General features: G+C 42.1%; 1 protein-coding gene across 5 annotated transcripts in view; it reads left to right on the top strand.

Moving 5' to 3' along the window:
- The window catches only part of PCGF5 (polycomb group ring finger 5), a 115,876-nt gene that overhangs the window by 50,144 nt on the left and 52,039 nt on the right, over window positions 1–13,693 (top strand). Inside the window, exons 1-2 of one of the 5 annotated variants that reach the window (XM_057530395.1) lie at window positions 598–813; window positions 2,914–3,208. In XM_057530395.1, coding sequence (XP_057386378.1) covers window positions 3,097–3,208 — 112 coding nt within the window. In that variant the 5' untranslated portion in view covers window positions 598–813; window positions 2,914–3,096. Of the gene's footprint in view, window positions 1–597; window positions 814–2,910; window positions 3,209–13,693 lie in introns of those variants that run through there. The other 4 variants (XM_057530396.1, XM_057530392.1, XM_057530393.1 and 1 more) reach the window with 4 other exon arrangements.

Genomic DNA, 13,693 nt, shown 5'->3' with positions numbered 1-13,693 from the left:
GCTCTTGTAGTTCTTAAAGTCCACTAGAAAGAGAACTGGGGTTGGTTGGTTGGTTGGTTGGTTTTGAACCTTGCAAGCAGTTAAGAACTCTTCACCTTTCCACGAACACCCCCCACCCCCATCGTTCTCCCTTGCTTCCAGTTGTCGTTGATCCTGATCTCCAGACCCCCCACCCACCCCCCGCCCAGTAACGAGTTCCTTAGTGGTTCTTAAATAGGGTGCAAATCAAGCGGTCTTCGTCCCCACCGCGGCCCACGTGGGGCTAGTTTGGGGAAGACGCAGCTGAGTAGACAATTTCGCAGGGTGACTCATTCTCAGCACCGACCATCGCTTGTAAACCCGCCAGGGAAAATATGCCAGACATTGTTATGATGAAAACAACTGGGAGGGGTCGGTGGTGAGGAGAAGAAGAACTGAGATAAAATTTGGTCAAATCTACCGTCGCCCTGGAACCTGGGCGGCGGGGCGGCCGGGGCGGCCGGGGTACCTGCGAGGAGCTCGGGCGGGCGGGCGTGGCCTGCGGGCGTGGCGGCGGGGGGCGTGGCGGGGGCGGGGCCGGCCGGCGGCGCCGGCGGTTGGAAGGGGGTGGAGTTGCCCTTGGAGGCGGCACCGGCCCTGGGCCCGAGGCCCGCCGCGCCCTATCGGGCCCGAGTCGAGTGGCCCCGCGGAGCCGGCGCGCTCCCGCCTGCAGGGGGAGGGCGGACGGGGCGCGGGGACCGGCCAGGCCGCAGCAGGCGCTGTTTCTCTTTCACTTTCCTTCCCTCTGAGGCCGGCGCGCTGGCGGCGAGGAGCGGCGGTGGCGGCAGCCGCCGGGTAGGTACCCGGCTGGCTGGAGAGCGGCCGAAGGGCCGGAACTCGGCCGCCCCTGCGCTCCCCGCCCAAGTTTGCGCCGGGAGCCGGAGCGGCACCTCCAAGCACCTGCCGCGGCAGGCCCCGCCTGGAGCCGGGAGAGCTCTTCGGGGGCGGGGACGGGGGTGGCCTGCCGGGGTCTGGGGGCTTCGAGGTCGCGCCTTGCGCTCGGGGGCGGAGAGGGCGGCGGGCGCACGGCCCTGGGAGAGGCGGCGCGTCCTCCCAGGCGCAGCCCCGGCCCGGCCCGAGCGGCGCGTCCGCCGGGCCCTGGCCCGCGCACCTGCCAGGCGGGCGGGGAGGCTTGTGCTGGGACCGCCTAGGGCAGTGCTACCGGGTCCTGCCGGAGGACGAGGAAAAGTTCCCTCCTGCCCCCGCCCCGTCACTGCAAGTACTTGTTTCCTTTAACCTTCTTGGTGACAGGGCTCTGTGGTTTAAGATCATAATCCCACCCCGGGTGGGGACTGTGCATGTCCGCTTTCAGAGGACTTTGTCTGACTTTGGAGCTTCGTAGCAACCCTGTGAGAAAGGCAGGGCCGTTAATCCCAGTATATAGAGGAGGAGGCCGAGATCCAGGCACGGATAATAAGTGCCTTGCTGCAGGTCATACAGGGGCTCAGGACCAGAACCCAGACCCCCGGTCTCATAATTACGCTCTCTTTCTGTTACACCCTCGACACGATTTCCTGAGTGGATAGGATGATTACTTGCAGAACCTATTCCGTGCATATTCTCAGTGGCGATGTGTCTGTCGATGGAAGATGGAACGATGCCTTTTACCTCTCCGGTTGCTTTGTACTTAACCTATGAGTTAATAGCTGAGATAGAAAAGTTTTTGTTTATAGAATTAACTTGGGAAGTCCACACCTTTTTTTCATGTTGTGTTATCTAAGAGGACACGTTTGTTGTAAGAAACCTTTAAAACTTTTTAAAGTAACCATATGGACAAGTCATGCTAGACGTTTCTGGAAAAAAAAAAGTTAAAAGTTAAAAAAAATTAATGACATTCAGTTTTTACAGTGTGCTAGCTATATGTATGTTGTCTCATTTAATCGTCACAACTGTAGGAGGCGCGCATTCTTGTTTTCATTTTACAGTTTAAAAAACCTTAAGACTTAGAGACGATAAGTAACATTGCCCAGGTTATACATTTACTAAATGTGACTGCTGTCTGTTTAAGATTTTGCAGTCTAATAGAGGAGATTAAGAATGAATGTAACTGTAAATAAAAATAGAAGGAAAACGTAACAGGAGAGAAATAAGGGTAAAAAAAACCGGGGAGATTACACTGAGGATAGCTTTGGAAAAGGGTTTGAAGAATAGGTAGGCTCTAGATAGGGGAGCAGAAGGGCTCTTTGGATGGAGGGCATAGGACCTGCAGAATGCACTATGGAAAGAGCCATCCTTCCAGTTTTCCTGAGCTTTGAATGGTATGTTAAGGTCTGTCTGTGGAGGGTCTTATACGACAAGCTGAGAAATTTAAAGGTTTCTCTGTTACAGAGTAAAGAGGAGACACTGACATTCTTTGAGAAGAGGATCCAAATGTGACAGAATAAAATAAACTTGGTAGAACATAAGTTGGGCTGCAGGTGGAGAGGTAATATTTGAGTAGGATGGCTGTGGATGGAATGGAAAAGGACATCCATTTGATTTGATTACCGACTAGGTGTGGAGTATAGAATGGAAATAGGGAGCATTTTGATAGGGAGGATAATGACTTCAATTTTGAATCTTTTAGCTTGTGTTGGCAGAAACTCCTAATAGAGTAGTCAAGCAGATAGTTAAAAGGCATTACTCAAGAGGTAAAGACATCAAAACCGGAGTTAATAGCCTCAGGTGTCATTTGTATAGAGGTGATAGTTAAGGCCTCAGGATTGGGTGAATTTGTCATTATTCTGACTTAATCATAGCAGGTTTACAAATCAATGTTACAGTGAGGGAAATGTTCTGTTCACCTGTTCACCCAGTTTGGAACATGTAATACTTGCTGCTAATACATTGGTGTTAATACAGTACGAGGAATTTGACACTTTTTTTCTCGTCTTTTTAAAATTACTGTGGAAGAAGATATGGGAAAGCAGAACCACCAAAAGGAGTGATGACCAGCGATCTCATGAGAAGTCTGGATGTTAGTTCTCATGCCTCAGGACATCCAGTTGGGAACTCCACACCAGCTCCTGGGATCAGACTTTCATACACTTAATACCCCTGTTTGCCTGAACTACTAGAGCCAGTCCTAGCTAACCACGAATGGCTACCCAGAGGAAACACTTGGTGAAAGATTTCAATCCTTACATCACTTGCTATATCTGTAAAGGGTATCTGATCAAGCCAACTACAGTGACGGAATGCCTCCATACCTGTAAGTATTCTTTATTTTGTCATCTACCTGTCAGAAGTTTTGGGTTACACTTCTTCTTTTACAACTACCACATTTTGGGTGTCTTTTTCCTCCAGATTTTAACTTTTAAAGCAATGAGTGTTCTAAGAATTAACTTTGCATTTATTTTCAGAATTGAATTTCTCACTGGGATTCCAGTGGTATGAATTTTTTCTTGTTTCTTTTTTAAATTGTTATAGTTGACTTTTATCTGATTTTAAAATGTTCTGAAAATCATAAGCAGTTATTGGTTATAGTTTTTTTTATGTGAACTATTTTAGGTTTTCTCTTTTTAAAAATTTTACTGAAAGAATTAATATGCTTAGATTTTTTTAGGATATGCATACTTTAGTTCACTGTAGGTTTTTTAAAATCACTTTATTGAGGTATGGTTGACATAAAAAAGCTATATGTGTTTAATGTGTATAACTTGATGAGTTTAGAGATAAGTATATACGCATGAAATCATCACATCAATGCCATAAACCTTATCCATTACCTCCAAAAGTTTTCTCTCACCCTCTTGTTTATTATTATTATTATTGTGATAAGAACACAACGTAAAATCTACCCTCCTGGCAAATTTTTAAGTGTACAACACAGTATTGTTAACCGTGGGCACTATGCTGTACAGTAGATCTCTAGGACTTATTCATCTTGTATAACTGAAACTGTACCCTTTGACCAATAACCAACAGCCTCAGCATCCCCTGGGAACTTGTTAGAAATGCAGATTATCAGGCCTTCCCCCAGAATTACAGAAACACTCTGGGAGTAGGCCCAGACATCTGTGTTTAACAATCCCTCCAGGTGATTCTGAAGCACGCACAAGTTTGAGAATCACTGTTCTAATGAATGATCATATCTGGAACTCCTGACAAGTTTCTTTTTCACCTGTCCTATCAGTAGAGAAAGAGACATTTTTATAGCCACTTAGGCCAGGATTTCACCTATTTTTTGTGTTTTTGCCAATATGAATTTATTTTCCTATTTCAGTGAAGGTAATTCCAGTAAGTTCTAGTTTAATGCCTGTTATGTGCACCAAAGTAGATACTTTATATACTTGATTTCATTTTCGCTTTACAGTAACCTTGAAGCAGTTTGGAGGGGATGTGGGGAGACAGAGAGGGTATAGAGATTATCTTCACTTGCGGGTGTGGAAGCTTAAGAGCTAAGTCACTTGCCCAGTCTCGCAGCTTATGAGTAGTAGACCTGTATTCAGCTCCAAAGCCCATACTCCTTCTAAGATAATCTGGGACATTTTTAAAATCCCCCCTTCAGCTATTCTCCCTCTGCTTAACTTACATACTATTATACCAGTAGTTTTAAACAGGGTTGCAAAAAAAGAATCACCTGTTAGTTGTTAAAATGACAGATTTTATAAATATTTTACCACAAAAAAAAATAGTCACCTAGGAAGCTGTTTAAACATAAACTTTTTCACAACTCCACCTGGAGAGATTGGTGGGTGTTGTGATGAGGTCTGGACATGTGTATTTCGGAAAACCTCTCCAAGTGATGTTGATGTATACTTCTTGGAGGTATCACTGGGCCCATGCTGTTCAATTACCAGTTAACTATGAACTGTCTTGAAATGCTCATTTACTGTTGCACTGTATCATTATCTAACTTGAACAGTTATCAGTTAAACATCATCAAACAGATATTTATTGAATACCTACCGTGTGCCAGGCACCATTCTAGGCACAGAGGATACAGCAGTGAACAAGGTAGTCAAAAATCTCTGCTCTCAAGAAAGGGGAAAACCAATAATAAACATGCCACGTTAGATTGTGTTAAATGCTATGAAGAACAAAGAAGGATTGTAGATAGTAGGAGAGTTGGGTTTATTTTATGTAGTGTGTCAGGGTTGACCTCTTTGATATGATGACATTTGGACAGAAACCTGAAGGGGTTGAACTCTGGATATATGGGAAGAGCATTCCAGGCAGAGGGAAAAGCAAGTACACAGCCTTGAGGTGGGAATGCCCTTGGCAAGTTTAAGGAACAGCTAATCAGTGAGAAGGCTATTGCTGCAGGTCAGCTGAAAGATTATGGGGCCTTCAGCCAGGGTAATGAGGTGTGAGACGGAGGCAGGGAGGAATGATTGACTGCGGATGTATTTTGGAGGAAGAACCAGTAAGATGTGGCTACTCTAGAGTGGGGACTTTGTCTCATACTTTCCTGTTTCCCACTGCACGAAGCATGGCACCTGGACATGGTCCACAGTCTGTTTTGTTTTGCTTCTTCTGACATTAGTGCATTGTTTTTATATTTGGATTTCTCCAGCAAAACCTGCCAGTTCTGTTTGGCAGATGAGAAGAAAGCACAAATTCTCCAGTTTTTATCTATATAATACAGATTTTATATCTGTTCTTCTGAAAGAAAATTTTCTTTGGGACATAATGAAATCCCAGTTTAAATGTTATTTTTTTAAATATAAATTTATTTATTTTATTTATTTACTTATTTTGGCTGCGTTGGGTCTTCGTTGCTGCATGCGGGCTTTCTCTAGATGTGGCGAGCGGGGGCTACTCTTCATTGTGGTGCGTGGGCTTCTCATTGCGGTGGCGTCTCTTGTTGTGGAGCACGGGCTCTAGGCACGTGGGCTTCAGTAGTTGTGGCACTCAGGCTCAGTAGTTGTGGCTCGCGGGCTCCAGAGCGCAGGCTCAGCAGTTGTGGTGCACGGGCTTAGTTGCTCTGCGGCACGTGGGATCTTCCCAGACCAGGGCTCGAACATGTGTCCCCTGCATTGGCAGGTGGATTCTCAACCACTGCGCCACCACGGAATTTCCTAAATGTTACTTTTTTGAAGGAAAAACAAAGGATTCTAGAAGTATAAACAATAAGTTTATAAGCAAGGGTTATGTTTATGTTTGCAACGGCAATTTACGGTCTAAAAGGATAGGTGACCGTTTAACAGCTCGTGTCATTCTGGCCTGAAAAGTCCCTTGGCAGTCAGCAAGCCCCTTTACTGAGAGAGAATGAACATGGCAGAATTGTGATTAAAAGACACAAATATGGCCTCTTTCATCCACAGAGAACACAGAACAGTAGAGTAAATGATGGTGGAGTCAGGCGCTCAACCCAGTGTCTTAGGAGACCTGAGGATTCTGTAGTGCTAAGCTTTATGCACTTTCTGGTCCTTGGATTTCTATATATTTTTTGGTTTGTATTCATACTGGGGCTTATAGGCAAAAACTATCCCACTTGCAAAATATTCCCCTATTTGTGTTGATAAAATAAATAGTACTATAAAGCATGTTCCTTAATCATTGGTTGGCTCTTTGATGTTACCTGGTTTTCTTAGGTATAAGGTGGGACAGATATATGTGGTACAATGATTTGGGATCAGTATACAATAGAGAAGATGGCCAAATGGGACAGGAGGAAAGTGAGAAGTGTTAAGTGACATTGAGGTACCCCCTAATAGTTTCCATCTTGACTTTGGCATATAAAAAATATCTTATGAAAATAACTTTGTACATAGACTATAATTTTATGATACTGTAAGTAAAGAATGGGTAAACAATAGTTCTTATTATGAAAACTCATAATAAAAGAGAAAGATTTTGTTCTTACTATTCGAGTTTGAAATGTGTAAATGGAGCTTTATTATTGGTGAGCCAAATCAGACTTTAGGACCAGTCCCTTCAGAACTCTGGTCAAGTGAAGGAATAGTAATCAAGTTAGGGAATGTATAAAATATCAATAAATTTGGATGCTGGTAAGTGCGATGAAAATAAGGAAACAGAATGATGTAATAGCAGATATATGTCAGGATGTTGCAGCAGAATGAATGCCGGAGAAGGAACCAAAAAGAGTGTTTTCTGAAATTCTTAAAGCCATGGGCCCAAGGCCTTCTCAGGCAGGGACATAAACGCTTGGGCCTGGCTGCAGTGGAGGTGCTTTGGGGTGGGAGGTGTAGAGATCATGAGTGGCTCTCCCTGCTTTGATATGGATAAACGGAGTTACTTTCCTCTTTCAGATTACTCTGCACATGCATCTTGACTCTTTCTGTCTCCTCAAATCAGTTTGTTGATCCCCTGTTCTCCCATTAAGAAATTCTGGAGCTAACACTGCCTGGCTTCCCTGTGGATGTAGAAACAAGGGCCAAAATGACAGCAGATTCTGTCTGACTGCAGCAGCCCTTGGTGTTCTTAGCACTCAGCTCTGTGGAAGACAGAGAAAGGGGCAAGCCAGTCAGAAGGAAGGGGGAGGCAGAGATGGCAGCGCAGAATGTCCCATGCTTCTGACAAGGAGTCGGAAAAAAAAAAAAAAAAAAAAAAAAAGGGCTTATAAAAGCCCCATCTGTAAGTAGGCTCATACCTCAACTACTAATACCAGCTCCCTTCAGCAGACCAAGGACGTTTGATAAAAAGATAATAAAACTTTAAAATGAGGTAAAAATTTAAAATACAGATGAGTTTTCCATTTAAATGATCACTTAATGCTAGATGAACTAAATCCACATGTCTATGAGGTAATTTTAACAACCTAACAAATGTGTGGTTTGTTAGGTTACATGTGGTTACATGTCTATGAGGTAATTTTTTCAACCTAACAAACCTAAGGAAATAAACTTGTTCACACAAATAATTATTGAATTCTCTAAAATAAAGAATTAGATGTCAGGCACTTTGCAAGCCAGTGGAGTAGAGTGGTAAATAAGATAAATTTGGAACTTAAACTCTGCTAAGCAAAACTCAGAAGCCAAGAAGAAATTTCTACAGGTGTATTTGGATCTATTTTTTTCTTTTCTATGTGAACTCACCTCCTCTGAGGCTTCAACTACCTATGCTGATGTCTGCCAAATCTTTATTCTGAGCGTCAGAATCCCACTGGATGTCCACTTAGATGTCCTGAAGCCTCCTGGAACTTAACATTACCTAAAAGTGAATGAATGGGATGCCAGCATTCAGTTGTCCAAGCAAGAAATATGCTCCATGCTTGACTCTCTTTACCCTCACTAACAAAACAGGGGCAAAGTTCTGTCTGGTCTCTCTCTGTAATCTCTCTTGAATCTGTCCCTTCACTCTCATCCCCTGTGACCTTTCTCGCTCAGGCCCTCATTCCTTCTCACCAAAGTCCCTGTAGCCCACTCCTAAGCTGTGTCAGTGGTGATCATTTACAAGGGCTTACTGTCTTCATCGCTCACGCTTCAGCCAACCCAAAATTTCCTAAAGGTACTCTGCTGCCCTCAGGATAAATTAAAGCTACGCAGCTGTGACTGATTTCTGCCCTCTCCCTCCCCCCACCACCTGACACACACACACTGCACACACATGGTTCAGCTGCTTGCTCTGCTTGGAACGTCTCCCGTATGCCTGGCTATCGGCCGCCCATCCTTTAAAGCTCGTCTCCTCCAACATATGCCACCTGTCTACTCCCAATGGCAGATTTAGCTTAAGTGTATCCTTAGTACCTGGTACTTGAGTGCTCAGTAAAAGCTTAAATGAATACATAAATGGTCAATCAGTTGATTAGTTTATTGTGTGTTTTTCCTTTCCAAGATTCAAATGCAGTGAAAGGTAGCTTGAAAGGCATGTAGATAGTGTGGGTTCGGAATTACGGATTTTGAGAAACTGTCTTCTAAAATATAGGTGGGAGCTTTGTGGGTCATGGGTAGGGAGAGGGAGAGACGCAGGACTGGGGAGTAGAGATTGGTGGTTCTAAATTAAGGGATGCCCTATCTCTTGCACCAGGGTCCTGAGAAATCTTTGAGGTTGCTTAGAGTGTGTTTGCTGGTGGTCGTATAGGGTGTTGACTTAAAATGAAAGACTTTTCACTTAAACTAAGAACAAAGGAGCTTTGTTCCAGCAGCTAAAATGTGCAGAACACAGTGCATTGGTTCTTAACTCTTTTGTGGCTAGAGGCCTCTTTAAGAATCTGATGATTCTTTCCTCAGAAAAAAGGGAAGGTTATAGACATGGAATTCTGTGGTACAGGAAAAGAAAGCTTTCTTCTTTCTGCCTTTTCAGAAATTATGGTGGTAGTCCCTTAACTAAGATGAATTCTTTGGAAAAACATTGTTGTATTTAGTTTTCAATTTATGTAAAGAAGAAGGGTTAATTGATAATTAAATATAATTGATGTGACAGTTAAGGGACTTGGTAATTTTATGTAGTACTGTGTAAGAATGAAGGAATAATTTAATCATAAGATGGTAAAATTTAAGTTCTACCATCATTTATTGTTTTTTGAACAAGTATCATAAATACACAAGTATTTAATTAAGGTACAGAGAACTGTTGATATGTTGATACTCAGTGTTTAAAAATCTTATGCCACATATACTTGCTATTCAAAGTGCAGCCTCCAGACCAGCAGCAGCGTCACCTGGGAGCTTGTTAGAAGTGCACATTCTCAGGCCTTACCATAGACCTGCTGAATCCGGATATCTGGGGAGAGGGCCGGAAATTGGTGTAATAGCAAGCCCGTCAGGTGATTTTGTGATTCACTGAAGTCTGAGAAGCACGCTCTGGACCAGACATTAATAATAACCAGCATCTCTAGAAGTAGGCAGTTTGTACTTGTAATCATACAGTAATTGAAGTAAATGCTAATAAAATTAAGATAATGGCTGTTATTTATTGAATGTTATATTGGGGGTCATGGGCTTTATGTGCATTGCCTTATTTAATCTTCCCAAGAACCCTTCTAGTTAGGTGGTATTATTAAATCAGTCAGCAAATGTTTATTAGCACCTACCTTGTGCCAGTCATTACTCTAGGCAGTGGGAAGACAGCAATAAACAATACAGATATAGTCTGTCCTCCTAAATTTATGTTGCAATAGAACAGACAAAAAGCAAGTGAATGATATAATTTTAGATTCTATGTATAACACATGCGATGAAGAAAAATAAGACAGAATAAGGTCTTGCTTGGAAGTTACCATCTGAGCAGAGAGCGTAAATAATAGGAAGGAGCAAGCTATGAAAAGTTTGAGGGAAGAGTATTTCAGATTTTCATGCTAGTGTTTTTCACAGAGACAAAACTCAGAAAGGTTAAGTAACACAGCTAATAAGTGCTAGAGCTAGGTTCCTATTCCTGTCTGACTCAGGTACCTCTTCATAATAAATTGGGATATTTGCTAATTTTATTTTTTCTTCTTTCTGCTAGTCTACATTTTCTAAAATTTCTTTAAGCAGCATATGAATTTTCAAAATATATATAGTAAGCCTCTTCTAACTATGTTTTCATGACTGTGTACCTGTCATTATGTACCCAATCAGGATCTGAATTTATTAATAATTCTGAATGATAGCCATTATAATGAAGAAGAGATATAAATTGAACTTTCCAAGAATGTATTCTTTATAAAATTTGATTTTTAGAGTCAAGACTTACTTGTTTTTAGAGTAATAATCAAAGGCCTAAATAGGAACCGTACTTCAACCGTACTTAAACCTAAATAGAAACCGTACTTGAAACTGTACTTTCAGTAGGTGCAAATATAATGTTCTAGGGTTGTGGTAGAAATGAGGTCATTGGTATAACTGATGTTACATATTTCAAACAATATTTTGGCAGAAACTAGTCATTCATGAAAATGATTATAGTATTCATTTTGATGATTCTTTTTAAATAGGAAAGAATAATTATAGGCCTTAAACAATCTTGGTGTCATCTATTATTGGTAATAATGTTAAGAAGAATTATATCAGATGTATGGTTCTTTTAGCTTTTGAAACTATGCATTAGATAGTAAAGAATGTTTGAACAGCTGAGCAAAGATTCATAGTGGACACTAAAAGACAAAACTAAGGGATAACAAATAAGTTGTCTTCTGTATTGGTTTCTGAGAATAAATTATATCTAGGTCAGGATGAGTTGGAACTGATACCAGTGATGGATTGAGAGAAAAATATGTAACCTAAAAACCAAATGTATTCAGAGTTAGAAATCGTGGTCGGTGTACAGGTATGTTTAAGAGTCTAGCACAAAGGTTGAGTGTAAACATTATGTACAACTAGAGTCCAACCAGTGTAGAGGAGGCCAAAGATAATTTCTGTTTGGGTACTTTGAAGATGTATCATATCTACTGGTGTTTTATAACATACTGGTTTTTGCCAGACTTGTGTGTATATATATATATCAGAAATTCAGAAACCAGTGAACAAAGCTATATTCTCTCAGAATGCTCAACCGCTGACATTACTCAGTTAATAGAAAATGATCATTTTATTTTAGAAAATTATGTAGCTTATATTGAATTAACTCATTTTAATTGTCAAGAAAATTACTGGTGAATTCAGAATCTCTTCCCTTGCCTTAGTTGAAAATCTGGGCTGATTTCTGACTTGACTACAGTAGTACTCCTGTGAGTCCTAAAATTGTGGCTTCCTCTGCTATTCCTAACCCCTGTGTCCTCATTTATTCCACAGATATTTACTGAGCGCCTCCTCCTCCAGGTACTACTCTGGGCACCTGGGACACATCAGGCAGCATAGTAGGCAGTAAGTCAGAGTGTATAAATGATGGTACACTCTGGTGATAAATGCTACAGAGAAAGGGAAGGTCAAGCTGGGTACAGGGAATTGGGCAGTCAGTGAGAAGGTATGACCACTTAAGGTAAGCCTGTGCTCAGGGTAGACCTCATCAGGAAGGTGGCAGTTGAACAGATTTAAGAAGGTAAAGGAGTTGGCTGATCAGATACCTGATCCCAACCAGTTGGGAGTTGGACATATGAGTCTGGGGATGATCAGCATTTAGATCATATTTAATCAGTGAGAGCGTCAAGGGAGTGAGCATAGATGGAGAAGGGGTGATGGCCAAGGCTGAGCCCTGGGTGCGGAGGGGGAGGAGGCAGTGAGGTAGGAGGAAAACATAGTGGGTCCTGGGAGACAAAGCAAACACATAGTGTCGAGGAGGAGGGACCGGCCGAGTCAGTTGTGTTGAGTAAGATGGGACTGAGGAAGGCCCAGGCTGAGCAGCACAGGCGCCATGGATAATCTCGCTGAGCACTTTCAGTGGAGTGGTAAGGAGTGGAAGTCTGGGTGGGTGTGAGAGGATGGAAATGTTTTAATTTCATTGTTTTGATAATGTACAATGATTATGTAAGTCTTTCACCTTAATGAAGGTAAAGAAGGGGTGAATGAAAAAGAATGGGAAGAGAGGTATTAGAGAGAGAGTATAGGTAACTCTGAAATGGAGTGATAGCTGACAAGGGAAGTAGGGTCAACAGAAGTTTGATTCTTTTTTTTAAAGATGGGGAAATAATGTGTTTGAATGTTGATAGGAATCTTCAGCAGATAGCAGAAGACTGACACAGGCGAGAGAGAAGCAATGGAGCAATGTTCTCGGGTCGTTGGAAGGGGGTCTAGTGAACAGAGCAGAGATTGACACATGAAAGTTCTAGAAACAGGCAAGACCACAAAGTTTAGATGTTAGTGAGTGAGTAGGTATGGTAATATAAATTCTGTTTCCTTTTTTTTTTCTTCTTTCCTTTTGTTTTCAGTAGAACAGGAAGTGAGGTCATCAGTGGAGAGTGGAGATGGGGGAGGATAAGTGAGGGCTTGAGGAGAGAGGAGAAAAGGTATGAAGTATTGGTGAAGAGCATATGGAATTAGGACATTGAGGGTGACTGCCTGGCAGATGAAGGACCCATTTTTGAGGGTCATGGTCATGAATTTAAGGTGAGAGACCAATCAGCATGATGCATGTTTTTCTCTCACAATGTTCAGCTATAATCTTGCAGAGCAGAGTATGCAGAGAGTTGGATTTAGCTAGGGTTAATAGTTTAACTGAGCAAGTATGACAAAAGAAGAGAAGGGAAGAAGAGTTGAAGTAGAGCAAAGCTATTTAGAGTCTGTGTGAGGAAGTGATTATCTGATTGGTCATGAAATTTATGTTGATAAGGAAGGGAATGAGGTCATTACTACACTCACTGACCTACTGGAGTCTGCCCTCACCCTGGAGTCCCACTTGACTCCATAAGCCTGTCTGTGGAAGGCCCTCCTGGACTTTGTGGTCTCCTGACCTGCTTGGTCTCAGATTCCCCTACTGTGCTGAAGCCCCAAGACTGTGTCCTGACCCTGTCCAGCAGGCTCTGCCTTGCTGCCTGTCCCTCTGTCCTGGCAAAAACAAGAATAAAGCATTCTCCTCAGTAGAAAGTAATGCTATCCTTAGTGTTCTCCAAGAAATTGCAGCTCATGTAGGCCTTTGAAAGAACTGTGCCACATATAACATAAGATGTTCATTAGTTCCTTATATGAATAAAACCAGGAGATACTGTCTCATGGAAGCAAATTACAGCTATTCTGGAAAACTTTAAAAATAAATAATGTCAGTTTCACATGTAAGTATGTATCAAAAGCAGCAAATTGATAGCTCTTCTCTTTGCAGATGACCACAGTTTACTTATAAACTGTTAGTAGATAACAGACATATTTTTCAAAGGTGAACTGTATCAAATGAGTGTTATTAAGAAAGGCACATGAAGATAGTGATGTGCTTAAGGAAG

Source organism: Balaenoptera acutorostrata, chromosome 16, assembly GCF_949987535.1.
Source record: "Balaenoptera acutorostrata chromosome 16, mBalAcu1.1, whole genome shotgun sequence".
Taxonomy (NCBI): Eukaryota; Metazoa; Chordata; class Mammalia; order Artiodactyla; family Balaenopteridae; genus Balaenoptera; species Balaenoptera acutorostrata.
Note: the sequence above shows the minus strand (reverse complement) of the source record. Positions and strands in the feature narration are given on the sequence as shown.